The sequence below is a fragment of the Babylonia areolata genome, chromosome 10, assembly GCF_041734735.1.
Source record: "Babylonia areolata isolate BAREFJ2019XMU chromosome 10, ASM4173473v1, whole genome shotgun sequence".
Taxonomy (NCBI): domain Eukaryota; kingdom Metazoa; phylum Mollusca; class Gastropoda; order Neogastropoda; family Buccinidae; genus Babylonia; species Babylonia areolata.
The window spans coordinates 26,473,024-26,500,782 of NC_134885.1; the positions used below are offsets into that span (position 1 = coordinate 26,473,024).

The window sequence follows — 27,759 nt, forward strand, 5'->3', positions numbered from 1 at the left end:
CTATATTCTCGCGTAATATGCGAATACAATAGAGACTCTTACAATAGAGCTTCAGAGAAGGATCCAAGCAGTGGAAATAAGATTCTTCAAGTCAAGAAAACAAGTGTGTGTGTGTGTGTGTGTGTGTGTGTGTGTGTGTGTGTGTGTGTGTATGTGTTCGTTCTTTAGTTTAGCGTCTTTTCACGATTAGTGATATTAGACGATACCAAAAAAAAAAAAAAAAAAAAAAAAAAAGAAAGGGGGGGGGGGGGGTGCGATGGGGGGGGGGGGGGGAAGATGGAAAAGAGAAGTCAGAATAAAACAGAAAAGGTAGAAAACTACTAAGAAATGCATAACTAACATAAAATTAGCTTTAACAGTAACAATTCAATAATGATGATAATAACTAAAACCATTAACATGATTATGAAGTACATTAAAGGAATGTAGAAATAGGGCTATGAACTAATGCCTTTGAAAGTTCTACTAAATGAACCTCGTTAGAAATAACTTCCCCAAAATCATCTGCAGAATAGTTACTCTCTGTGAAATACTTGGGCAAGAAGATACGTAACTGCTGACATTGGAACAAACTATGATGCAAGCCAAACTGCTTACCACAAATGCATATAACATTTTTACTATATTTTTGTCTTCAGCGCGTCGTTTTATACAGAAGAAAGCAGAGGTTATTAATCTTGTATAGCAAGCTGAAGAATTCGGTATTTTTTCTTTAATAGTACGTTTGGGGAATAATGTCCCATTCTGTTTTGAAGACTCTGTCTTCCATTGTTTATGAAATCGACCTCATGCTGTTTTTTTCTAACATAGTGTATGCTTCTTTCACGGAAAGTCGGACAAGTATTTTTGTCGATTTTTCTGAATCTTGTGCTCCTCTTTTAGTTGCTTTATCAGCAGTTTCATTGCCATAAATGCCCACATGAGAAGGCACCCAACAGAAACTGACATCAGTTCCTTTAATCCTCAAACAATGTATGAAATGATTTGCCTCAATAGTCAGGTCTTGTTTCAAGGCTAAATGATTCTAGAGCATAAAGTACTGATTTGGAATCAACAAAGAATGCTATTTTCAAGAAAACTATTTGATGGCTCACCAAGTAGCTCAATGCTTGTATAATAGCAACAAGTTCAGCCGTAAAAATGGAAAGATTCTTTCCAATAAAGTAAGATTTTTCAACTTTAAAAGCGGGAATAGTAAAAGCCGCGTCAGCATTTTTGTCATCAAGAACGGATCCATCTGTAAATATATGGAGATGATTCTGGTATTTTTCTGTTGTGCATTCTGGCAGTACTCGTCGTGATATTGATGTTTTCTTCCTTTTTTGTTTCAGAATAGTTGATATCAAAATCTGCTTTCAACATTTCCCAAAAAGGAATAGGAGTATAAGATGGTTTTATAGCTAACTCGTTCATGTTAACACCAGATTCTTTTAACAGATTTGAAACGTAAGTTGCAACTGTTTCTTGTGATGAAATAGCTTTTGCTCTTTTTGGAAAATCAATGTCAGATCTTACTGTCAGTTCATCAGCAATGAAATTTTCTGTCATAGAAGTGTATCTTACAGCGAATTTTGTGTGTGTGTGTGTGTGTGCGTGCGTGCGTGCGTGCGTGCGCGCGCGCGCGTGTGTGTGTGTGTGTGTGTGTGTTCGTTCGCATTCATAAAATGTGTATGTGTGAAACCGAAAAACGGGACAGATAAACAGACAGAAGAACTACACAAGAAATGAACGAGCGAACCAGCTGTACCAAGACTATCATTTTAATCATAAAACAATGTACCTGCAGCAAATAATATACACAGCATACGTACAGTTTCACTTTCGCATATAAAGCTTCATACCTTGATAGTATTTCGTTTCAGGACACAAACAAAACGACTGTGGCGGAAACTCAAGTCTCAAGTCCATATAGTATACATGATTGTACAAAGTCTGAAGTTCACATAGAATACATGATTGTACAACAGCACGACAGTCTTACACACAGAAGCGAAGTCGTCCATTTATGGATTCGGAAAGAAACTTTGCCTCCACTCTGTAGAAAGTCACGCCTTTTTTCATTTCCTCACGACGGTCATAACATGACACGCACAAAGAACACTGAAAGAATCGCATAGAGCTTCAGCTTCAGTAGCGGTGAGGCGGTGTGTGCGCAGGACAAGTCGTAAGAGAGATGTATCAACGCGTGGCAGCCAAACTGGCTCTTTTTTTTCTTCTTTTAATCGTAAAATCATTAGCACGGTTGAACAGCCTATAAAAAATAAACTAATCAAATGTTCAACCTTCTCAGTTGGCTCACTCCTGTCCTCAGGCTGGAACTGCTCACATCAACTGAAACTGGTGCCACTGGCCCACAGGATTGTTCTATAGACCTGGGTTCGAACCGATGAGCTAAATGAAGTTTGGACAGCAACGTAGAGATAGGATAGCACACGCAGTTCCTGCAAGACGATTCAGGAACAACAATCTGCGACTATACAGAACTATACAGTAACTCCAAACCTGAAATGACTGGCGGTGAAAAGTCACACAGGCTACTTTCTCGAGATTCCTACCCGTGAAGAATTTCCGAGACCTACGCCGTTAAAGACTGCCTTGAGAACAACTTGTGTGCAACAGTCTTCGACCGTTTCACTTTCGGTTTCTCAAGGAGGCGTTACTGCGTTCGGACAAATCCACATACGCTGCATCACATCTACTAGGCAGATACCTGACAGCAGCATAACCCAACACACTTAGGCCTGGAGTGCATGCGTTGATTATATGAGTATCTATCAGAGTGGATTTCTTCTGCCGAATTTTGCCAAACACTTTTGTTGTCATGGCTTCTTTTTCAGTGTGCAAGGTGCGTGCTGCACACGGGACCTCGGGTTATTGTGTCATCCGAATGACTAGAACCCCAGTTTGATTTTCCAGTCAAACCTGGAAGAAAGGGCGAGAGCGGGAATCGAACCCAAGACCCTCACGGACACTGTATTAGCAGATAAGCGGCATAACCATTCTGCCACCTTCCTCCCATATTTCGACCTTCAACAGAGAACAAACCGTCTCTCCACTAACCTGCCCCTCACTGTGACACCTTGACAATGATATTATCTTCTCGCACTAGTGATTTTTTCACTTCAAGTCTCGCATACTGAAATTTGGGCTGTTCTTTAATGAAAACGACAAAAAGGATTCTTCACTGTCAAAGCAGTTAAACTGTTTCTTGTGTGTGTTATGATTGTCAGGTAATCTCCATTTTCCCCTTTCTTGGGGTGTATGTTGTGAGGTGTGTTATGTCAGCTTCCCCCTTCTTCCCTCTCTAATGGGGTGGGTGTTGTGTAGTGTGTTATGACAGCTATCCCCTTCTTCCCTCTCTAATGGGGTGGGTGTGCTGTGGTGTGTTATGTCAGCTTCCCCCTTCTTCCCTCTCTAATGGGGTGGGTGTGCTGTGTGGTGTGTTATGTCAGCTTCCCCCTTCTTCCCTCTCTAACGGTGTGGGTGTGTTCTGGTGTGTTATGTCAGCTTCTCCGTTCTTCCCTCTCTAATGGGGTGGGTGTGTTGTGGTGTGTTATGTCAAGTATCCCCCTTCTTCCCTCTCTAATGGGGTGGGTGTGCTGTGTTATGTCAGGTACCCCCTTCTTCCCTCTCTAATGGGGTGGGTGTTTTGTGGTGTGTTATGTCAGCTTCCCCCTTCTGCCCTCTCTAATGGGGTGGGTGTGTTGTGGTGTGTTATGTCAGCTTCCCCCTTCTTCCCTCTCCAATTGGGTGGGTGTTGTGTGGTGTGTTATGTCAGCTTCCCCCTTCTTCCCTCTCTAATGGGGTGGGTGTGGTGTGGTGTGTTATGTCAGCTTCCCCCTTCTTCCCTCTCTAATGAGGTGGATGTCATGTGGTGTGTTATAGCAGGTACCCCCCTTCTTCACTCTCTAATGGGGTGGGTGTGGTGTGTTATGTCAGCTACCCCCTTCTTCCCTCTCTAACGGGGTGGATGTCAATGTGATGTGTTATCTCAGGTACCCCCCCTTCTTCCCTCTCTAATGGGATGAGTGTTGTGTGGTGTGTTATGTCAAGTACCCCCTTTTCTCCTAATGGGGTGGGTGTGGTGTGGTGTGTTATAACAGCTGCCCCCTTCTTACCTCTCTAATGGGGTGGGTGTGGTGTGGTGTGATGTGTCAAGTACCCCCTTCTCCCCTCTCTAGTGGAGTGCGTGTGGTGTGGTGTGTTATGTCAAGTACCCCCCTTTCTGCCCTCTCTAATGGGGTAGGTGTGGTGTGGTGTTTGATGTCAAGTACCCCCCTTCTCCCCTCTCTAATAGGGTGGGTGTGGTGTCGTGTGTTATGTCAAGTACCCCTCTTCTACCCTCTCTAATGGGGTGGGTGTTGTGTGATGTGTTATGTCAACTACCCCCTTCTTCCCTCTCTAAATCGGTAGGTGTGGTGTGGTGTTTGATGTCAAGTACCCCCCTTCTGCCCTCTCTAATGGGGTAGGTGTGGTGTGATGTGTTATGTCAACTACCCCCTTCTTCCCTAAATCGGTAGGTGTGGTGTGGTGTTTGATGTCAAGTACCCCCCTTCTGCCCTCTCTAATGGGGTAGGTGTGGTGTGATGTGTTATGTCAAGTACCCCCCTTTCTGCCCTCTCTAAAGGGGTGGTGTGTGGTGTGTTGTAATGTACTCCCCTCTCTACTGTAGTTGGTGTGGTATGGTTGCGTTACGCTCTCACCTCTCTGTTGCGTGGTTATAGTGTAGTGTGTCACGAAAGTTAACCCTTCTCTCCGATTATTCCTTTCTTCTCTCTCCCTCTCTACACGGTGGATGTGGTGTAGGGTGTTAAGTAATTCCATTTCCTCTCTCTCTCTCTACTGGGATGGATGTGGTATACTGTCTTAAGTATTTTTTCCCCTTCTCCTCTCTCTCTACTGGGGCAGATGCAGAATAGCGTCTAATTCCCTTCTCCTCTCTCTACTGGGGTGGATGTGGTGTTTGGTGTTAGGTAATTCCCTTCTCCTCTCTCTACTGGGGTGGATGTGGTGTTGGGTGTTAGGTGATTCCCTTCTCCTCTCTCTACTGGGGTGGATGTGGTGTTGGGTGTTAGGTAATTCCCTTCTCCTCTCTCTACTGGGGTGGATGTGGTGTTGGGTGTTAGGTAATTCCCTTCTCCTCTCTCTACTGGGGTGGATGTGGTGTTGGGTGTTAGGTGATTCCCTTCTCTCTCTACTGGGGTGGATGTGGTACAGTGTGTTAGGTAATTCCGTTCTCCTCTCTCTCTAATGGGGTGGATGTGGTGTTGGGTGTTAGGTAATTCCCTTCTCCTCTCTCTACTGGGGTGGATGTGGCACAGTGTGTTAGGTAATTCCGTTCTCCTCTCTCTACTGGGGTGGATGTGGTGTTGGGTGTTAGGTAATTCCCTTCTCCTCTCTCTACTGGGGTGGATGTGGTGTAGGGTGTTTGGTAATTGCCTTCTCCTCTCTCTCTAATGGGGTGGATGTGGTATAGTGTGTCAGGTGATTCCCTTCTCCTCTCTCTCTAATGGGGTGGATGTGGTGTTGGTTGTTAGGTAATTCCCTTCTCCTCTCTCTCTCTACTGGGGTACATGTAGTGTTGGGTGTTGGGTAATTCCCTTCTCCTTTCTCTACCGGGGTGGATGTGGTATTGTGTCTTAAGTAATTCCCTTCTCCTCTCTCTCTAAATGGGGTGGGTGTGCTAAATGGGGTGGGTGTGGTGTGAGAGGTGAGCTAGGCACCAACCCTTTTCCAAAGATTCCTGGAATGGTCACCCTCTGCACCAACACCTCCCGTGGGGTCTTCACAAATACACCTGATACAACGAAATTGGTTCGAAACCTCTGCTCAGAGACATCTGGTTGGATGCCTACTACACCTTTCATGCACCAAGGCTCTCCCAGTTCGCTAATGTCAAAGACGAAGTGAACAGATTTGTCTTCACAAAAACACCTGATACAACGAAACTGGTTCGAAACCTCTGCTCAGAGACATCTGGTTGGATGCCTACTACACCTTTCATGCACCAAGGCTCTCCCAGTTCGCTAATGTCAAAGACGAAGTGAACAGATTTTCTTGCACTGCATCTTTCCTGCACGCGTAAACGGGCACATGTCCGCCGCGATTGAAATATGCACAAAAATAGTTCAAGTGTATTCTATGGGTACATTTTTTTCCAGCACGCGTGAACTAGCATGTGTCCACCACGATTGAAATATGCATAAAAATATGTCAAGTGTATTCTATAGGTACATAGGCGAAATGTACATACATACATATATATGTATATATATATATACATATATATACATACATAAACACCTGCAACAGCATCTTCAATAACAAAGACAAGAAATGTCGTAACGACACCAACAACAACAACAATAGTGGGCGGCACTGTTTCTCCACTGTTGAAAAGAACAGCTTGGATGTCGTCATGTAACACCCCCCCGAAAGCGGAGTATGACTGCCTACATGGCGGGGTAAAAACGGTCATGCACGTAAAAGCCCACTCGTGTACATGCGAGTGAACGTGGGAGTTGCAGCCCACGAACGCAGAAGAAGAAGAAGAAGAAGTCATGTAACAGAAGGGTTCGTCTCTGTCCAAAACAAATTAAAAAAAAAAACAAAACAAAAAAAAAATCCAAAGAAAAAGAAAAGAAGCCACATCCAGAACTGCAAACCGTGCTGACACTGAGTTTATATCCCTGTCACCTCCAAACTTGCACAGCCACTGATGATCCTTCTCTCCCCTTGTTGGAATCATCTTGTCCGTTCAGTCCTCACATTTGGCGCTGTGTGTTGTACGTGTGATAAACATGACTACAGGTCTGTGTAATCTGTAATCTCCTCCAAAACAGCAGACAAAGAAGACGGCCTTGTCATGGCGATTCGCTAGACATCTGCTGAGCTTAGATGGCTTCCGTGGTTGACTGGGCTGGAGATAATAATATTTGTTTGTTGTTAATGTAAAGATACAAATAAAACCTTAATAAACAGGAGAAGTTTGCATTTTCTGTGCACTTTTGTGTTGGACAGTGACACATGTGACTGCTTTTTGTTTCTTCCCCGATTTTAATATGATTTTTTTTCAGTAGATGTAGAGTAGCGTATATGGATCAGTCCACACGGTGTGACACCTCTTTGACACTGAAACTGCTGACTGGTGTGCGTGTGTGTCTGTGTGTGTGTGTGTGTGCGTGCGTGCGTACTCGTGACGGGTGCTCTAGCAGAAACTGTTCAGAACTAACTGTCATCTCGATGCATATACTGATTCTGGGGTGGAGATAATCACTGCTCTGATTTACTTAAGAAAATCGCCAACTTGGGTAAAAAAAAAAATAAAAAAAACAAAAAAACTGCCTCATTTTTTCACGGTTCCTTTCTTCCTTTTTTTCTTTTGCAACACCCACGAGAGGTCAAGAAACACCACCACTTCCCACCACGTTTAACGTTCACAACGTGTCAGCTTCATACGGCGAAGTCCATCACCATTGTGGGCAAGTCTCTGTCTTCCGCTGGTGCTCCTGCATGCAGTGCACACCATGAGCCATGTCCCATGGAAATACAAACTTCATTCTTGGTTCACGCTCGTTCTAAAAGCTTGGGGAAAAAACCCCATAAACACACAAGCTATCGGTCATACAATTCCAGTGCAGTTCAAGCACAAAAATCCGCAAGGTATAAATAAAATAGTCTGTGAAAACTTAAGTCTTTCTCGTAACAGAGGTAAGGGTTTCCTTTTCAACCAGTCTTCTTTTGATTTAATGGATGTGTGTCTTTGGTTTTGCTTGTGACATGTCTCTGGACACTTTTTTTCTTGTGTGTAAATTGTAAGTAGTTCTGAACTCTTCAGGTTCCTCATCAACCTAACAGGTCCACTGAACACAGGTTATTGTACACTAGCTTTTTGCGATTCGTACAAAGGACATACTTTTCCAAAGTGCAAGTTGATTCATGAAACATCACAACCAGGTATCATGAAAAGCAGCCATGTCTTTTGTTTTATCCGCAAAATGGGAAGCTGCACAGTTTCACCGTATCAGGAAAAGGGAGAGGAAATGATTCACCTTTCCACAAACTCACACTACCGTCAAGCACTTGTTTTTCATTCTCGTTCCCTCTTATAACTCATACACCTGCCGTCAGCTGTCAAAGCCTGGCAGATAATCTTTGCAGTCTTGCACCATCTTGGTAAAAACGTGTATGTCGGATTCACTGCGAGACTCTTGTGAAATACACAATCACTCCACGCACGTTTGCATCAAGCACGGTCAGGTTTCTTTGGCTGAAGTCACCAAGAACGAACGCAGACTCTGACCAGTCCACGGGAAATATCAGAGGATCCGCATCAGTCAGCCTGCATGAACTGTGTGGAACTGTCCAGCACGGACGATGATGAGATGATCAGCGTGAACGATCTGCGTGGACTGCTAGCGAGTCAAATTCCGATTGCTCAGTATTGTTTTCCGCTCCAGAGTGCGTTGCTTTGGGTTGCGGTTCCTTTTGTACTGCTTCCGTTTCTTGCCTCGTTTCCGTGCTTTGCGGCCAGAGGACGCTGCGCTGGTGGTTGGGACGTTGCCGTCTGGCTTCTTCTGGCCCTGCTGCTTCTTCTTCTTCTTCTGCAGCCGCTGGTGCCAGGTCTGAAACAGTCCCACAAGCAGGTCGCTCTGTCACAGTGCGTCACAGGGATGTGTCTTACAGCCCACATTATAGATCCAACATAACGCAGCTAAACGCTTCTACAATGCGTCAAGAACCTCAGTTGTAATGAATATATATATATATATATATATATATATATATATATATATATATATGTATATATACTACATCTACTATACATCAAAAGCCACAGCTATGCTGGCTTAATACTTCTGCTATACGCCAAGAACCAGTCGTGCTGGCCTAACACTTCTACTAGTTGTGGTGGCTATACACTACTATCTCTATCATTCATCAAAAACACAACATTCACGTTGGCTTAACACTTCCGTTATATCTAATATATATGTGTGTGTGTGTGTGTGTGTGTGTGTGTGTGTGTACATGTATCAAAAGCAGAGCTGGCTTAATACTTTCACAACATCTACTACACACCAAGAACCGCAGTAGTTGTGCTGGTGGTGGTGGTGATGAGTCCATCCAGTCGCAACCACCCCTTTACTCCTCCCCTATCCACCCCTAACACCCCCTGCCAAAGCTCCCTGCCCCCACCCCCAACAGATCCCCCCTCATAAACCCCAACCTCCGGCGGATGCCCCCCTGCCCCCACCTTCAGATCACCCCCCAACCCCCACCTCCGGATCCCCCCTCCCTAAACCCCCACCTCCGAATCCCCCCTAACCTCCCCCCTCCAGATCCCCCCCCCACCTCCGAATCTCCCCCCTTTAATCCCCACCTCCGCATCCCACCCACCCACCCCCCTTAAAACCCCACCTCCTGACCCCCCGACCCCCCTCCCACCCCCATAATCACGTCCCCTTCCAGATCCCCCCCACCCGACCCCCCCCCCTCCGCCCAAACACGCGCACAACCCACACACACCTTGACCCGGGCGCCCCACTTGTCCCTCCACTTGACGGCCAGGGCGGTGTTGGGCGACAGCAGGAACCTCCCTTTGCTGACGCTCTCGTGGCCCATCAGCAGGTAGTGGCGCCCCGCGCGCAGCTTGGGGCACCCGCAGCTGCTGTTGGTCCACAGCGTCACGTGGTTGGAGCGCGGGAACTTGACCTGGCTGCAGAAGAGCACCTCCTCCACCTGGACCTTCACCGTCATCGTCTTGGCGTCCACCCGCTTCCGGCGAATGATCACTGCTCGGATCGCTGCGGTATATAGGTCAGGGGGACAAGGTCAAAGTCAGGGTCAAGGACAAGGACAGGGTCAGGACAAAAGAAATCAGGACTAGGGAAGGAAAAGGAAGTTCAAAGAGAAAGGGAAACTGTCCGATGATAAACAAGTGCTAATATCATTGATGATGATGATGATGATGATGATAATGATAATGATTAATAATAAGAATAATAGTGATGATAATGGAAAGTTATATAGCGCCTTCAAATGCTCAAGACGCTTTACAGTAACTGCAAAAAGTATTACAAAAAAAAAAAAAAAAAAATCCAACAAAAAACCAAACCAGTATGCTATGATGTATAAAACGAAGAGAAAACGAGTAACAACACATTACACACACACTCACAGTCACACACATACACAATGGTACACACACACACACACACTTAAATGGGCGCAAGCATGCACACATACACACACACACACACACAAGCGCGCACTCACACACGCACGCGCGCATACAACACGCACACACGCGCAGAGGCAGCCACACAAGCACTCCTCACCGTCCCCATGCACACACATCACAATCAAGCAATCACTCTGGAGGGAAACAGCAAGTTCTTGAATGGTAGTGAGGGGACAGGCCTTCATCACAGCAAAGGGGAAAGAGGTATGTTTTCAGACCTGACATGAAAGACTCTAAGGACTGACTGTGTCGGAGAGATTATGGTGGTAGAGCTATCATTGCTGCGGGTAAGAAAAAGGCGCATAACGTCGAGTCATTTTTTAAATTTTTTTTATTATTATTAGTGTGATTAAAAAATGTGATGGTGCCTTTTCTTTCTTTCTTTTTTCTTTCTTTTATATATATATATTTTTTTAAATGATATTTAAATGTACTACTTGTGTTGCCTTGTGTTTCATATTTTCTCTGTGTGCTGCGTATGTGCGCATATGTTTGGGGGCGGGGTGAGCGTGCGTGCATGATTGTGAAAAGAAACACTTTATTCAGCTGACTTTTTTTCCCCTTCTTTTTTCTGTGTATGTTGTCAATATATTTTACCGTTCCAATAGTATCTGTACTGCAACACATGTCGACTTCACCACACTTAATTCCTCTAAATGAAATGATGTCTTTCTCTTTCTGCATATAATGATAATAATAATAATAGTATTTATATAGCGCTGAATCTTGTGCAGAGACAAATCTAAGCGCTTTCACACCAGTCATTCACACACATGCATAACTCTAAAACTGAAAAAAAACAACTGAAGACAAGGAAGAGGTAGGGGAGGGAGGCTATTTTGTGAAGAGGTGGGTTTTAAGGCCAGACTTGAAAGAGCTGAGTGCGGAGACCTGACGAAGCGAAAGAGGAAGTTCATTCCAAATACAAGGTCCAGAGACAGAGAAAGAACGGTGTCCAACAGTGGAGTGTTTGAATCTGCGTATGCGTAAACAGTGTATACACCGCCAACTTAGAACATGGGGTACCGTGCTATGCTTGACTAAAAGAAAATTATGCTTCCAAGTAAATTCAAGACACTCTCTCTCTCTCACCAAAATTATTAGTAATGGAATAAACGTGCACGTTAAAAAAGGGAACAAAAGAAGAAGAAGGAAAAAGCTTTTGTCATTTTGATAAGTGACTAAAAAATTGTTTCATAATGTGGGGACAGTCAACTTACCGTAATCATACTTGTGTTTTCGAAACATCTTCTTGACTCGCTTCTTGCGTTTCTTGCACTTGCAGCCTGAAACAGAGACATGACGAGGTTAATTGATTAATACTGCAGAACTACAGTCTTCTCTCTCTCTCTTTATTTTTTTCTCTTTTTTTTTTTTTAGTCTTTCGTCAGTAATCGGACAAACCTGCGTTGATTTTGCGAGTGTTATAAAAAGGAAAGTATATTATATATATATATATATATATATATATATATATATATATATATATATACAAGAAAACAAACAAACAAACAAAAAAACACCAACTAATCTTATCAGTGATTTAACAAAGAGTAACACCATCATGTGCATTTGCAGAGGATTATTACAACAGGATTTGCCTGTTTAAACATGAATAAACGGCCGTGATCCACCAGTCTAACGTTTCACTGTCAAAAATATACTCAAGGGGTCTAGAAAATCTCTTATCAACCATACATCAAAAGGTATCCGGTGTATTGTTGATGATCTTTAAAATGTGGTTCAAACTAACAAGATTACTGGATTCATCGTCGTGCTTCTAACAAAAACAGACTGCTCAAAGTCAAACCATTTTGATTTAGCATTTTTCTTCGTCCATGAACCTTAAGAAAAACAACCCAAATCTGCGCTTTCTATTGATGTTTTTCATGTTTTCAAACACACAAACACACAAGCTAAGATACCTTCATGAACTATAAGTTCTAGAAGTCAATTAACGGATGTTATGAACTGGGTAAGAGGGTCTGAGACGGTAAAGAAAAGGGAATCGATTAAAACATGTGTCAGTTCATAGGAATGAAATAAATCATTCTTAAGAAGAAAAAAAAAAGATTAAAAGGTGGCTAGGGTGCGGGTGGGGTGGCTGTCTGTACTCAAAAGCAAAAATAAATCAATCAGTGGTTTGGGGGAACGGCTCCCAATTCAGTCGCCAGTCCTGACACAACCGCGTCCACTTCCATGGCTAGCCCTTCCCTTGTTTCTCTTGTTTATGGACGGGAAAATCAGGAAACCAATTTCCCATGTTGTCATTCTTTTTCATTTTTTTTTTCAAGGTGGATGAGTGTGTGTGTGTGTGTGTGTGTGTGTGTGTGTGTGTGTGTGTGTGTGTGTGTGTGTGTGTGTGTTGTCTGTCTCAGTCCTTGGATTGTTGACATCACGTCAGTTCCAACTAGTGTCGACTAAAAGAGCAAGAAGACAAAGAGGCCAGGCAGTGAGCGGGGGCGCCCCATCACACCACAAGCCACACGGCGTGACGCTGGCACTGCACGGGAACACACTAGGGGTTATAGTAAAGGGGGCGGTCAGGTTTCCCTGTCGAGGCGTCAACACCCCTCTTGCCTGGCCCATTAAGGTGTCCACCCGGGACCAGGGGACAAATCAAGGGGTGGTGGGAGGGGCCTAGCAGGAGAAACCAACACCTGTACCCGGGACTAAGGTAAAAAGGAAGGGGTATCGGTCCTTACACATCGTAAGCCCAGCCTTTGAACTTGAAACTAAGAACCCTAAGTAGCATTAGCTCCCCACGTCTCTCTCAGTCGCCCGGTGAATTATCTCTCCCCTGGCCGGGATCCCACCCAGGTTGAGGCCCGGCTCCAGCCTTCGCCACACCGTCTGGGCGTCCTGCCTGGGCGGCGATCGTTAGCGATCCAAATCCCCTCTAAGCCCTTTATGAATTCAAAATCCCTTTTAGATGCCCCGATGAATTCAAAACCTCTGTTCTAAACGAACGTCTGTCAGGCCTGCTTTGGGCCCAACAAGGGACACGACTCTCTTGACTAGACAGCCAAAGGGAAACGACTGTTCCTTCCCCTCCACCCCCTCACCCCTTCCGTTTTCCAAGCAGAGCAGACGCTGGGGTGAGCGGGGAAGAAATGAGCTGTCAGCCCCATACTGAGCAGCGCGCGGGTGGGGGGCTTTGTATGGGGCCTTTGAGCAGCTACCCGTTTGCTACCCGATATCTGTGTGCATTCACCTTGTGGCTCTTTGATCTGGGCAGCGGCTGGAGTCAGCTGACGTCGCTAGGTTGTTTCATTAGTTTAACGTCAACAGCGACGTGAGCGCGACAGCTCCGTCTATGGGAGACTGGTAGATTTCCAACTTTTGTTGCTGAAAAGTTAAAACAATTTTCTTAAACTTCTGGCTCGATTGCATCGTTAGCCGGAACTTTCTTTGGACACTGGACTCCTTTGGGAGCGTTCCGAAGGAAATTCTGACTCTCTCTCTTGCTCTGTCTGTGTGTCCATCAGAAATGAGTGTAGAGGCAGTGGGTCTTATCAATCCTTCAACAGTTTATGATGTAAAACTCGAAACAAGTGTTACACTTGAAATAATCAGTGCATCGGTTACTTGGAAGCTTGGAGGAGGGCGGGAAGGGGTGGGGTCTCTTTTCTTGTCTTTGGGATCGGGTGTTAAAAAAGAAAAAAAAAAGATCACAAAATAAGACTCCCTTTCCATCTCCTTCCGGAGTTCTCGATCTAAAAGCAGTCTCTTATCCCCTGCCCCCCTCCATCCCACCCACAGCAGGATTTTCACTCTTTTTCCATTGTGCAAAGAGACATCATTGCTCTTACCACATGCATTGTGATTGCATGTAAGGCTCTGCATGAATGGCTCAGAAGAATTGTGCAAAGAGGCGCCATTGCTCTTAACTCATGCATTGTACGACTGCATGAGAGGCTCAGAAGAATTGTGCAGAGAGCCGTTGCTCATAACTCGTGCACTGTGTGACTGCAACATGGTTCAGGAGAACTATGCAAAGAGAGGTCATCGCTTTAAACTCATGCATTGTGTGACTGCATGAAAGGCTCAGAAGAGCTGTGCAAAGAGAGCCATTGCTCTTAACTCATGCATTGCGTGACTGCAATATGGCTCAGAAGAACTGTGCAAAGAGATGTCATTGCTTTAAACTCATGCATTGTGTGACTGCATGTAAAAAGAGACGTCATTGCTTTAAATTCATGCATTGTGTCATTGCTTCAAACTCATGCACTGTGTACAAAGAGACGTCGTTACTCTTCATTCATTGTGATTGTGTGGCTGTTTGTTAGGCTCAGAAGGAAAACAAAATGTGACTGAGAGAGAGAAAGAGAGAGAGAGAGAGAGAGAGAGAGAGAGAGAGAGACAGACAGACAGACAGACAGACGACAGACGGGGGCTGGGGTGTGTGGGGGAGTTCTGTCTCTCTGACACAAACACACACACAACTCTTTTTCGCTCTTAAGGTCATGTTGCTGGTGTCTTGATGTTGTTGTTTGGTGTAGTGTCCTGGGCATTCAACCGCGCTAAACATCTTCATCACCGTACCCGACTGCCGACAAAACAACTAATGGTATCAGAAACAACATTACATCATCATCTTCTTCGCTATTTTCTGTTGTTGGTGCTCGGTTTGTGTATACAAAAAGCACCAGAACAACAACAATCTCTAACACTCCCCACAATTAACCAGGTAGCTGCGTGTTTGTTTGTGTGTGTGTGTGTGTGTGTGTGTGTGTGTGTGTGTGTGTGTGTGCACACGCGCGCGCGCGTGCGCGCTGATGAATGTCTACCCAAGGCCAATAATAATGCAATAATTATCAGTCGGATGCTGGACAGACGAAGTATAGGAAAGCATGACGTCTTGCAATGACCAATTAGTACAAGAAATATCAATCAAATACTGAACGGATTGGAGAGTAACTTTGTGCGTAAGACGTCGACCTTACAACGGTAACGAACATCAAGATCTCTCTCTCAATCTCTCTCTCTCGCTCTCTTCCCACCAGTCTATCTAAAACAACAGCGCCAAAAGTGTATACACACATATATAGTAGCGGGCCTCCTTTCAGACGCCATGCATATGAAAAGAATCCAACTAAACAGAAACCATCGCCAAACAATTTACTCCTGGATTTCAGCGGCTTCCGACCAAAAACAGCGAAAAAGGCAAAGTCAACACCGTTTCCTGTTCTCGCACACGGAAGCCGTCGTGTGTTCTTTTTGAGAAGTTTTGCTAGCAAAAGACGGGGAGTGAAGTAAAGCCGTAATGCGCTAGGGGAAAGGTCAACAAAGGAGTCCAGCTTCGCCCCAGCATGCTGATTTACCCTTACCCCAGGGCTGCGTTCAATGAGGCTGTCCTTTTGTTGTTCACGTGCAAATGATCACTGCCTTGTTCGTTCATTTGGCTTCCTTATGTCAGAGAAAAGAAAAGAAAAGAAACCACCGCGCGCGCGGAAACCCAGACTGAAACAATCTGGAAAGCAGGCTAAATAAAAAGCGAATGATCCCCCTTTTGAAACAGTCACTAAAGAGTAGTTGTTTCAGATATCATACGTAATGCAGGAATGCTTTCTGTTGTTGCGCCGGATGTTGCACGTGGGGGAAGCCTTTAGAGCACCATGCCGGGGACAGATTGGGCTTGTCACTTTCATGTCTGCCATTTAAAGAACTGACGAAAAGAGTGCGAGTTACATAAAGAGAAAAATCAAATAAAAGATATTCTTTTTCACGCAGTTTACGAGACAAGCCGTGCACGTGGAAGGGAGTGAGGGACTGGATATGGGTTGGTGACCCGAAACCACACAGAACACACATACATACATGCACGCGCGCACAGATACACAGACGCACACAGGCATAAAGGCGCGCGTGCGCATGCACACACAAAATAATCAATGGTTTTTTGTTGTTGTTGTTGTTGTTGGGTTTTTTATGCTTTTAAAGCACATATACATACAATGGGGGTAGAAGGCAGGTAATGAATAACCAGGTAATTATATGACGGGCGTGACAGGGGAGAGAGAAAGGGGGGAGGGGGGAGAAAGATAGAAAGAGAGAGGGAGGGAGGGAGAAAGAGAGAGTGAGAGACAGAGAGTCAGAGGGACAAGAACATACTGTAGATAAATACAGAGAGAGAGAGAGACAGAGGAGTCTGAGAGGGAGAGAGAGAGAGAGAGGGAGAGGGGTGGGGTGGGGGGATCGGGGGGGGGGGGGGGGGTGTACTGAAAAACAATGTGACTGAAGAGAAAAGGAGTGGCGAGGATACCATTAATTGCCAGAGAGGGAGGAGAGAGACAGAGACAGAGACGTTGACACCGATTGAGACACAGACTGAAATGCAGAGACTCGAGACGGCGAGAGAAAATGGGGGTGGGGGTAGGGGGGTGGGGGGGAGGGTTTTTCAGAGAATAACAGAAATGGGCAGAAAAAAACAAAAACAAAAAAAAACACAAGGGAGAGGAAGGGGGATCTCCGGTTTATATTTATTCATTCATTTATCTTGTCATCTATTTACTTACATTCATACTTATTTACTTACTTCGTTGTGTGTGCATTTACTTCTTGTCTCTCTGTCACATGTCGTAACCCATTCGAGAAGTATGGTATGCGTGTTTAACAGGGTATAGTGGGTGGGATACGACGTCATCTTGAATTGTGCACGTAACTTTCTCTCCTTCAAACTTTGCATTTGGTTGCAATGAACAGCGATTTGGGTTCTTCTTTCTTTTTTTTTGTGTGTGTGTTTTATTTTGTTTTTTGGTCAACGTTTAAAAAAGTATGGTGTGTGTGTGTGTGTGTGTGTGTGTGTGTGTGTGTGTGTGTGTGTGTTTGTGTGTGTGTGTTTGTGTGTGTGCGCGCGTGTTCTTCAGTTTAACGTTTATTAACGTTGTGTGATTCTAGACTGCGCACGCGCACATGTGCGTGCGTGCGTGCGTGCGTGTGTGTGTGTAAGTAACATTGATGCGCATGTCTATGTATTTATGTGTATTTTTTGTCATAATTTGAACATTTCCCAAGAAAAAGCAACAAGTCAAACACACACACATTTGGAAGTGGAGCACACGATAGCCTACTCACATCTACCCACTACATGGCGTCGGTTATAGTAGGAAAGCGGGGATTGGGGGTTATCGGGGAGGAGACGGTTTGGAGGGGGGTTTGGGGGGGCACAACCCCTCCCCCTTACCCCCCCCCCCACCTTCTCCTCCCCCCGCTTTCCCTAAAAAAAAAAAAAAAAAAAAAAAAAAAGACTTCTAAGATCCGCCAATCTGGCGTCACAAAAGACGGTCAATTACAGAGAGAGCGGTTTACAGCTACTGTAATCATCCAGTTTTTTTTGTTTTGTTTTCCTCCCCCCAATGTTTTCACCTGTCTTTCTTCTTTACATGTTTGCTTTTATCCCGCTTCCCCCCCACCTCCATTTTTCTCCTTTTTTTTTAGGTGGGAGAATGGGAGGGGTGGTGGTGGCTTTAAAAAAAAAATCATTTTAGTCATACCTTGGTAAGTGTATAGGCACAGGAGTTGTATGTGATGTCTTTTTGGGTGTGTTGCTAACACACGGAACGAGACTTTCATTCTAGGGTCCTGTATGCGATAAACAACTGAATGAACGACTGAAAAAGCATAAACAAATAAATGATAAACAAACAAATAATAATTATAACTAATAATAATAATACATAGTTTTTCTATGGCGCGATATCCAGCACCAATGCTGCTCAAAGCACCTTGCATCATCCAGTTGACTATAGACATGCCTTAAAAACATATCAACCGCTATAAATTAATAAAAAGGATAAATGAGCAAACAAACCAACAATCTGCGATTATCTCAAACACAATGTCAATTACAACAGAAATGATCTCTATTTTCTTGAAATTCCCATATCACTTTTCAAAAGAAATCAAATACCAAACCAATACTGTATTCAAACCAATGCTGCTTTTGCTACCGGTTCAGCTAGAACACGGGTAAATAAAAGGTATTTTGATGCTAATAACATTTTCCTTTTTATCTATTTATTTATTCATTTTTCATTTTTCTTTCAAATACACAAGGGAAATCATTATCAACAGCGTAATAGGAGGGAAGGGCACCCTCTAAATAGAGATGGTAAAAAAAAACAACATGTAATTATCAGTAACCTAACGAATGAAAACAAAGTGCACAAGATGCGTACATGTGTGAGTATGTGCACGTAAGTGTGTGTGTGTGTGTGTGTGTGTGTGTGTGTGTGTGGAGGGGGGAAGGGGGTCGATTGGGGGGGGGGGGGGGGGGGTGTTAGACAAAGTAACTGGAGAGGTCTGGGAGGGAGGAGGGGTTTACAACACTCCTCACAAATAATCAAAACTTAATGAATTATAACACACACAACACACACACTACACATTTAGTTTGTCATTCACCTCATTCGACGCGTAACCGATTCAAGCTGAATGAGAACATCGAAAAGGAAAACCCACCCAGGTCAGTAACATCTCCAGCAAAGCGTTAGAGACTAATGTCATGCAAACCCCAGAAGTCAATAACCAGATTTTTCACACTGAAAGACTGGATGCAAGACGCGCATCATAGCCTCTAAGACGATATGAATGGTTCAAATCAAATCAAATTAAGGTCCTTAATTAAAGCCTCGCCGAGCACTGAGGCCATCTCAAGGCTATCGCCACGTTAGCGCGTCACAAAAGACAGTCAGTTCGCCTTCAGAGAGAGAGAGAGAGAGAGAGAGAGAGAGAGAGAGAGAGAGAGAATGGTTAAAAAAGAAGTAACGTGCATGCATCCGGTAGAAAGAGAACTGTCTCCTTGGCAGAAGGGATTCCCTTCCATGAGGACGGATATATATGCAAGAGGTTACTGCAAGATCGGGAGTTCCGTTTCTCTTGCAGGAAGTGAAATAAAATCAACACATGATTATGCGTGCGTGTGCGTGTGTGTGTGTGTGTGTGCGCGCGTGTGTGTGTGTGAGTGAGGAATTACGCTCACATGGCTTCTTGAGACACTGTGCGAAAATACAGAGTAAGTGTGATTATGTTATCAACGACAATTTTCTGCCAAACATAAAATAATAACAAATCTAAGCATTACTTCCATAATGAGTGTTCAATCTTGTTTTAAAAACATCTGGCATTACAACACACACACAAAAGTACTTTGTGTCACTAACCACAGTCTTGAGTCAAACAAGCGATACAGGAAAAGACGTGTGCTAATTAAAATCAATCTGGCTCGCAATGCTCCTCCTCGGCCCCCCACTTCTACACCCCACCCCACCCCCTCCCTTCCTCTACCTTACCACTCCTTCTACCCAATAACGTCTTAATACAGGATCTGAGGGGTTAAAAAAAGAAAAAAGAAAAAAAAAAAGCTCGTCCAATCAAGCCGCACGCCCACTACTCCAGCCACCCCAGCACCTTCCTCCCTCAAGTCCTCCTCCTCCTCCACCTCCTCCAAAGCTCGTTTCTAGTCTTTCACTTGGCGGTCCTCAGCTCAGCATACGGCGGTGGCGGATGTCGCCAGATCTTTCTTTCCCCACTGTGAAGCCCACCCGTGCGAACTTTTGGCTCTGCTCCGGCCCCGGCTGATTAAAGAGTGGAGGACCAGTGAAGTGCTTCTCAAGCACCAATTTACAAGGCTGCCTTTTGCTACCGAACCCCGCGCGCCGAGAGAGAGTTTTTTTTTTTTTTTTTTTTTTTTTTTTTTGGGGGGGGGGGGGGGGGGGGAGGGGGAGCGGGGGGAGAGAGCACAAATGATAATGATTCCGGCCTTCCACCTTCGGGGGTCTTTCCTGCCCCTCACCGTTGTGTGAGGAGGGAGCCCACTCAAGGCAAGCTATTATTGTCCTCCCTCCCCCCACGGAGGTGGTAGTGGTGGTTAGTGTTGGTGGTGGTGTTGGTGGTGGTGCGGCGAATTTATGCTAATACTAACTTGTCGTAACATCCCATCAGCCTCGTCCCCCCCGCCCCCCCTTCCTACCACCCCCAATACCCCGTTCCAGCTTCCCCCACCCTGTCCCCGCCACTTACGTCCCTACCTGCACAAAACGAAAACCTTATAACAGGCTTCACCGGGGAGTGTTCCCTGTGCCAAAAGTGTGTGTGTGGAAGGGGGGTGGGGGGTGGGGGGGGGGTGTTAAGGGTGCGAGGGGGGAGGGGGCCGTCTTTTCACTCCTTCCTCCGCTCCTCGGCAGCTTTACGCAGAACGCGGGGGCCTAATCCGGAGTCCGACACTCGAGAACTCAAGGAGCGGAACGCACGCCACGGCTACAGTGGGCCAGGCGAGCGGTACGGCAGAAATTAGGCACAGCATAATTGACCAATTATGGGTCACTCTGGGGGCAAAGTTACCCTGGGTGGGGTTTCCTTCTCCATTGGGTAACGTAGTACGTTGCCGGCTGGGGGCGCGAAGAGAGAGACAGAGTGTGTGTGTGTGTGTGTGTGTGTGTGTGTGTGTGTGTGTGTTGAGAGAGGGAGAGGGAGATGGAAATTAGAGGGAGTGGATGAAGTAGGGTGGGGACGGAGGAGGAGGCGACTCTTCACTCGTCAGCTTGAGTTATGATTCTTACTGCACAGCCAGTGTCGGCATTTTTTTTATTTTATTTTATTTTTTTTTTTACTTCTTTTTTTTCTAATGACTTCAAAAGGAAAGGATAATGTTACCAACGGCTTACATCCCCCCCCCCTCGTCCCCCGCCCCCCCCCCCCCCCCCCACACACACACACATAGACAGGAAAGCAGAGAGAGAGAGAACACTGAATGGCAGACAGAGAGAGAGAGAGAGAGAGAGAGAGAGAGAGAGAGAGAGAGAGAGAGAGAGAGAGAGAGATGGATTATTCATTTTAGGTTTTGGCCCAAACTGAAGGTGAATGTGAACAGATCAACAATGATATTAATTACGAACATGGAGACGAAAGAGAATGCAACTGTGGAAATCTCAAGTTCATCACGAATATCACTAAATAATAATTTCCATATGTTCAAAGGCTTTGTCAAGATACAGAGCACAACATATGGGTCAGTACAAGGTAACAATAAGGTCAATCTGGATTTGTTGTGTGGATCGAATAAATGTTTCCCTATTTCTTCTCCATGTGCTTCAAAACTAAGAACCAAATGCACTGCATCTTCTTTCTATCGTTTACACATAGTCATAGAACATACCAAATAGGAGTCCTTCTTTTACCTTTTCTTGTAGATAATACCAATGAATAACCAACTCAGAAATACCTGGTCTGAAACCTTGCTGTAACATACACGTTCATCCAAATCAAAATGCAAGTAGTTTCACATCCCGCGAGACACAACATTTTAGATGTAAATGAAATCTTTCAATAGCAGAAACATGCTGGTCCCAGTTCTACCATCTGCAGTCTGTTAGAAATTGTCGAAAAAGTAAAACAAAACAACAACAACTTCCAAATGATGTACACAAACACGCTTCAAGTCCGTGTTGAAACAAGTGAAGGCGCATATTATTTTGATGCACAGTTTTTGTGCGGTTTTTTGCTTGTTTGTTTGTTTGTGTGTTTGTTTGTTTTTTTAACCCCAAGTATCCATTCCATAAATATTCATTATTTGGCAAGCTTTTGCATTGCAATCTTCCATTTTTAATGTTCTCAACCAGTAGGTCCTCAGGGGGAAGGGAGGTGGGAAGGGACGCAGGGAGAAAGACAGACAGAGGGAGAAAGACAGAGACACTGAGAGAGAGAGAGAGAGGGGGGGGGGGGGGGTCGGGGGGAGATTGGAATGGTTTATTCACAATCAGGCCACAGCGCCTAGTGAAGGGGGTATATGTAAACATAATACAACTCAATGAAAATACATAAACAAATAAGCATTAATATAGGTAACAAAAAGGACATTGTATACGTGTAAATATATAGACAACGAACAGTACATATACTGTTACGAAATAACAATTTCTCTTAATTTGAAAGCCTTATATAAGAATACCGAAAAATTATGCACGTCATTGATACTGCTTGACGACATTAGCAAATTCAACTTGAACAAAGAGGAATGTTTGTAGTACTTAGGTACTATAAACATTTGACGTATATGTTTTAACGCTGGGCTGCAAAGAACAAATTGCACTTCGTTTTCTTGGGCTTCATGGCATAAAGGACAGACTAAATCGGTTGCACAAAAACTTCTGTATCTAAAGTAATGCACTGTCAATTCTGATATACCTAGTCTAAATCTCGTCGAGAGACAGAGAGAGAGAGAGAGAGAGAGAGAGAGAGAGAGAGAGAGAGAGAACTCAGAACTCAAAACATTTTTATTCAAGGATTAAGATTTTAGGCATGGGCCCATTCTTCCAACCTGTCCTTGCTAATCAACATCAGTTACAGTAACACAAGTATATTTAATTGAAAGGGGAGAAAGCGAGAAGAAAAAACAAAACAGAAAGAAGTCCTCCAGAGGGAATATGATAAAGAACACACACACACACACACACACACACACACACACAGATTGAGTTTCAGTTTCAGTAGCTCAAGGAGGCGTCACTGCGTTCGGACAAATCCATATACGCTACACCACATCTGCCAAGCAGATGCCTGACCAGCAGCGTAACCCAACGCGCTTAGTCAGGCCTTGAGGAAAAACTACTACCACTATTACTAATATGTATGAGGCCCAAAAACCTGATGAAGTCAACTATAAGCGTACATAAATAAGTAAAAAAAAAAAAAAAAAAAAAAAAATAGAATTAAAAAAAAAGAAAAAAAGGTAGTAATAATAATAATATTATCATTATTATTATTGATAGATTGATAGATGGTTAAGAGAGAGAATAAGAGTCGTGTAATAAGCAAACGTTTTTCGTGAGTCTGTCTATTTCGGTGACGGGACGAAAGAAGACAAAAGACGTCCGGTGCAGTCGTACCTGGCACAGACCATACAAAATAATAATCATACACCCTAAAAGACACGAGATCGAAGTGCCAAGGGTTCTCAACGTAGACATGGAAACCTTCTTAGGATGCTACTTTTAGTGTCATAGGCATCCGCCTGAAGATCACTTGGCATTCTGTTTCTTCTTGCACCAGTATCATTAGTCATAAGTCTTCATCGTGTGTGTGTGTGTGTGTGTGTGTGTGTGTGTGTGTGTGTGTGTGTGTGTGTGTGTGTGTGTGTGTGTTTGCGCGCGTGGCGTGCTCGTTTATGAGCAAGAGATCTGCTGTTTCCGATCAGCACACTAACTGTGTCTATTTGCCACGCATCCACCCCCCAACCCCCTTTCCCCTACCAACCAACATTCACACACTCTCCTCTCAACTACTTATCTCGTAGGAGCAATCTAAACTAAAACAGTATATTCTGTAACCCTACACGGTATTAAAAAAAAATTTTTTTTTTAAAGAGAGAGAGAGAGAGAAAGAATTAATAAATTAAACAAAACACAATAAAAAGTGCACACAATTTTATGTTCATAAAAAAGATAGTGCACAGAAAAGTGGACTCAAAATTTTGAAGAAAACGGACACATCATTTCGCTTGCCAGCTCGCTCACACACGTACGCATGAACACACACACACACACACACACACACGTACACACACACACAAGTTCTGTTTTATAAAACATTCATTTGATATGGAACAAAACTCTCCTTATGAATGCACATGTGCAAATTCGAAAAGACTCCACAGCCAAGTGATCAAAACGCTTGAATCAGAAGGTCCTGGGTTTGAAACACGGTTGCGGCACCCGATCTCCAAGGTCAACATAATGTGCAGACCTTGCTGGTGCCTTAATCCCTCTTGTGTATATAATACACACGAAGACGGTCAAATACGTACGTTAATGATTCCGTCAACCATGGAATTTTCGGTGGGCTCTACATACTCGAATATATCCAGAATGCATAGTCCCGAAAACTGAGTATGGTTGCCCAAAGTGGCGAGGTTGAAAAACCCACATACGTAAAAACCGCTGGCAGACACTGAAAAAAGTCATTCGAAGGCCTATATCAAGAGCGTCAAAAGCTATAATAATGATAATGGTATTTATATAGCGCTGAATCTTGTGCAGAGACCAATCAAAGCGCTTTCGCACCAGTCATTCGCACGTATGCATAACTCTAAAACTGTAGAAACTAAAGACAAGGAAGGGCAGGCAAGGGAGGATATTTTGGGAAGAGGTGGGTTTTAAGGCCAGACTTGAAAGAGCTGAGTGTGGAGACTTGACGAAGCGAAAGAGGAAGTTCATTCCAATCGCAAGGTCCAGAGACAAAGAAAGAACGGCGGCCAACAGTCGAAAGCTATGATCACGGGGGATGAGAGAAAGACACATGCTACATGATACAACACACACAAGGACAACCAGAAACAAGAGAGGCAAGACTTTTAAGACTCACTTGTATTACATACTTGAATCGTGAGATTAAAACCCCCCACAAAAGATCGTTAATAACGTACTTGTATTACATACTTGAATCGTGAGATTAAAAAAAACACACACAAAAGATCGTTAATAATGTGTCCTGTATAGTGTATAGATATCATTAAGCGTGAGAGAATGAAAAAGGCATCTTAGTAGGATCGAACCATGCATGAGCGGAAATAGACTTACAGCTATAAAGCGCATCTGCCAACGCAGAAGCAAAATTAATATTAAAAAATATACTTTTTTTTAGCGCGATGGATTGATTACTGTATTCGAGATGATAACACCGTTTAAATCATGCTATTTTGGTGTATCTCGATTATTTAAGAAATTCTTTTCACCGGTAATGGACACACTCAGGCACAATGTAATATGTAGCCGTTTTCTCCAGATCTGCGCAGACCTGTGTTCGCTAGGCTTACAGAAACTGCGACCGTCGATAAAATTTTTCCTTTATGTTCATATTCGTTATCTAAGTTCCCACTTTACAATATTCATATGCAGTAAACCCGTCGATGGTGTCTTTAGGGTCATTGTGTAGTAAGTGTCATTATATGTGTTCTTTCCCGAATTTGTATGTCTTTTCTTTTAACTGAAAAAAAAAAAGCTATGTCATTCAACCTTCAAACCCAAACAACGTTCTGGCAACTGGGAATAACCCGGAAATACAGCTTAACCCGGAAGACTTACAACCTATTGTTGGCATGACTGTGAAGATCCCCCCCCCCCCCCCCCAACCCCGGCTATGTTTAAATCTAATGTGGTACTGGCAAAGAAGTATTTTCAGAGAAAATGAATTTTCTCCTTTGTTTACACAAGTGAGTCAAAAACCCAGACGTTTCCAAACACGTGTCAAATATTAAAGAACACATAAAATTGTCCATCCTAGGGATAGGGATAACATACAGAAAAATTACCACGTGGGCGCGCGTATGTGTGCGCGGAGGAGGCTCTAGGGGAGTTCATGTGGGCTGGGCGTGTGTTTGGTGCATTTCCTTTTTTGACTTTTTTTCCCCCGTTGTCTTTTTTTGTTGTTGTTTGCTTTTGTGTTCTTTTTTCTTTCGGTTTTTCGGTTATGAAGAAAGCCTCGTGTTCAGCACAAAAAGGGCTCCACGGACTTTCATGCAGCTGAAGAAAAAACAAAGTACTGAAAGCAACATGCAAACCGATTGGTATGTGCGTCATATTCCACACATACCATGGGAATGACAATGACTTGCCTCACAATCTAAAATTGAAGTGAAAAATTAAATAGTGAACAATCTAATAATGTGAAAATCAGAGTCTACTCCTATATATCTATTCATTCAAACTATCTCCACTGGTTCAACTGTATTAAAAAAAAGAAAAAAAAAAGTTATTCAGGCTCAGACAGGGCCTCTGAGTCTTATCTGAGCCAGGAGATGAAAACTTGGACTTCACCTGGAATTAACTTGAATGAATAATCATATTTTCTTGAAACACGCGTGCGTGCGTGCATACGTGTGTGTGTGTATGTGTGTGGGCGGGGGGGGGGGGGGGGGGGGGAGGGGAAGGAGGGGGGCAGGGAGGAGTGAAGGGAGTGATGGGCGTAGGCTCGATTACGATTATCCAATACTGACTGGCAGACCTACCAGCTTTTGTGGAAGTAGGACACCCCAGTAATTTTCTCCAGCGGGTCGATCTTAAATCAGATCTAAACTGAAGCCCATGGCGCGCGGGGACCAGTGCAAACCAATTTGTATTCAAAGTTCCTCATTCAGCTGTGACAAAGGAACGAGAAAGCCTCCTCCACTCCACCCCCCTTTTTTTTTTCAAGTCAGGAACGACGTGGCATATTCATGCCATCCAGATCTTTTGAAGTTAAAGCGCGCCAACATGGCGTTTCTTTCAAACGCTGGTTCACTGTTTCAAACCGCTCAACCTTTCCCTTACCTTTTTTTTCTTTTTTTTCTTCTCCTCTGTCCTCGCACCACGCGGTCCTTCCGTGTCACACACGTTGCGAACTCACTGGAGTCCGGAAACAGAGATCATTATTTGCGTACAAACTGGATAGGCAAGGGTGACCCCCTGCTTGTGGCAACCCGTGGTGTGGGTATCAGCACCCTGGGTCGCCCATTAGTCGGCCAGCCGCCGTCTGCTTTGAAGTGGGATGTGTTTTGACAGTTTTCTCCCTTGCGTTGACGTATGGTCGTCATTCTGCGGAGTAGCGCACTGGATAAGACTTGTAGTTGTAGCTTTTTTTTTTGTTTTTTTTGCTTTTTTCCCCCCTCCGGCAGCTTAGTGGATAAAAAATGTACGCTGATTTTCTAAACCTTTTATAAAATAGTTTTCTTAACACTTTTATCACTTATAAAAAAAAAAAGAAGAAGAAGAAGAAAACAGGGGTGGAAAAAAGAAAAAAAAGGAGCAGTGTTTTATGAAAACAAACCAACCAATCAACAAACAAAACAATTGGAAGAGTTTTCACGAAAACTAAACCTATTAGAAGACCCAGGCCCTAACCGATGCTACTGGCAAATGAGCATTTTATCCATTCTCCCACTTATCTCCCTATACATATGGTACATACGTGCATACATGCATACAATCAGACATGTATAGAACAACAAAGAACAAAACAAAGAAATAGAAAAAAAACCCAATATATACACACACATATATATATATATATATATATATATATATATATATATATATATATATATATATACACATACACATACACACATATGAAGTCCATCATAAATGTTACACAAAAGAGAAACAACAGTTCCTCTGCCAAAGAAACAGCAATGCACTGCACTGACTGAGGTCAGTGACAGACATTGACAGCAAATGATTGGACGAATAAAACAGATGAAAGCAACATACAAAGATCAGCTTTCTGCGCCGCGAGAACACACAGACACACACGCACCGCCCCTCCACACACACGTATGAGTGAATGATGATATGGATAGTTATATATAGCGCCTGTCTTCAGTCGGAGACCAAACTCTAAGTGCTTTACAAACTCGAGGTCATTTGCACAACAGGCTGCCTACCTAGGTAGAGCTGACTGAGGGCTGCCACTGGGCGCTCATCAGTTGTTTCCTGTATCATTCAATCAGATTTTAGGCCTGTAGGTATACACATACATACTCA

General features: G+C 44.0%; 1 protein-coding gene across 1 annotated transcript in view; it reads right to left on the reverse strand.

Annotated features, from left to right (window-relative positions):
• Positions 1 to 6,701: 6,701 nt before the first annotated feature.
• Positions 6,702 to 27,759, reverse strand: part of LOC143286525 (secreted frizzled-related protein 3-like) — a 45,283-nt gene continuing 24,225 nt past the window's right edge. The window contains exons 2-4 of the mRNA XM_076594119.1: positions 11,464 to 11,529; positions 9,529 to 9,806; positions 6,702 to 8,624 (exon numbers count right to left, since the gene is read on the reverse strand). Coding sequence (XP_076450234.1) covers positions 8,415 to 8,624; positions 9,529 to 9,806; positions 11,464 to 11,529 — 554 coding nt within the window. The 3' untranslated portion in view covers positions 6,702 to 8,414. The remainder of the gene's footprint in view (positions 8,625 to 9,528; positions 9,807 to 11,463; positions 11,530 to 27,759) is intronic.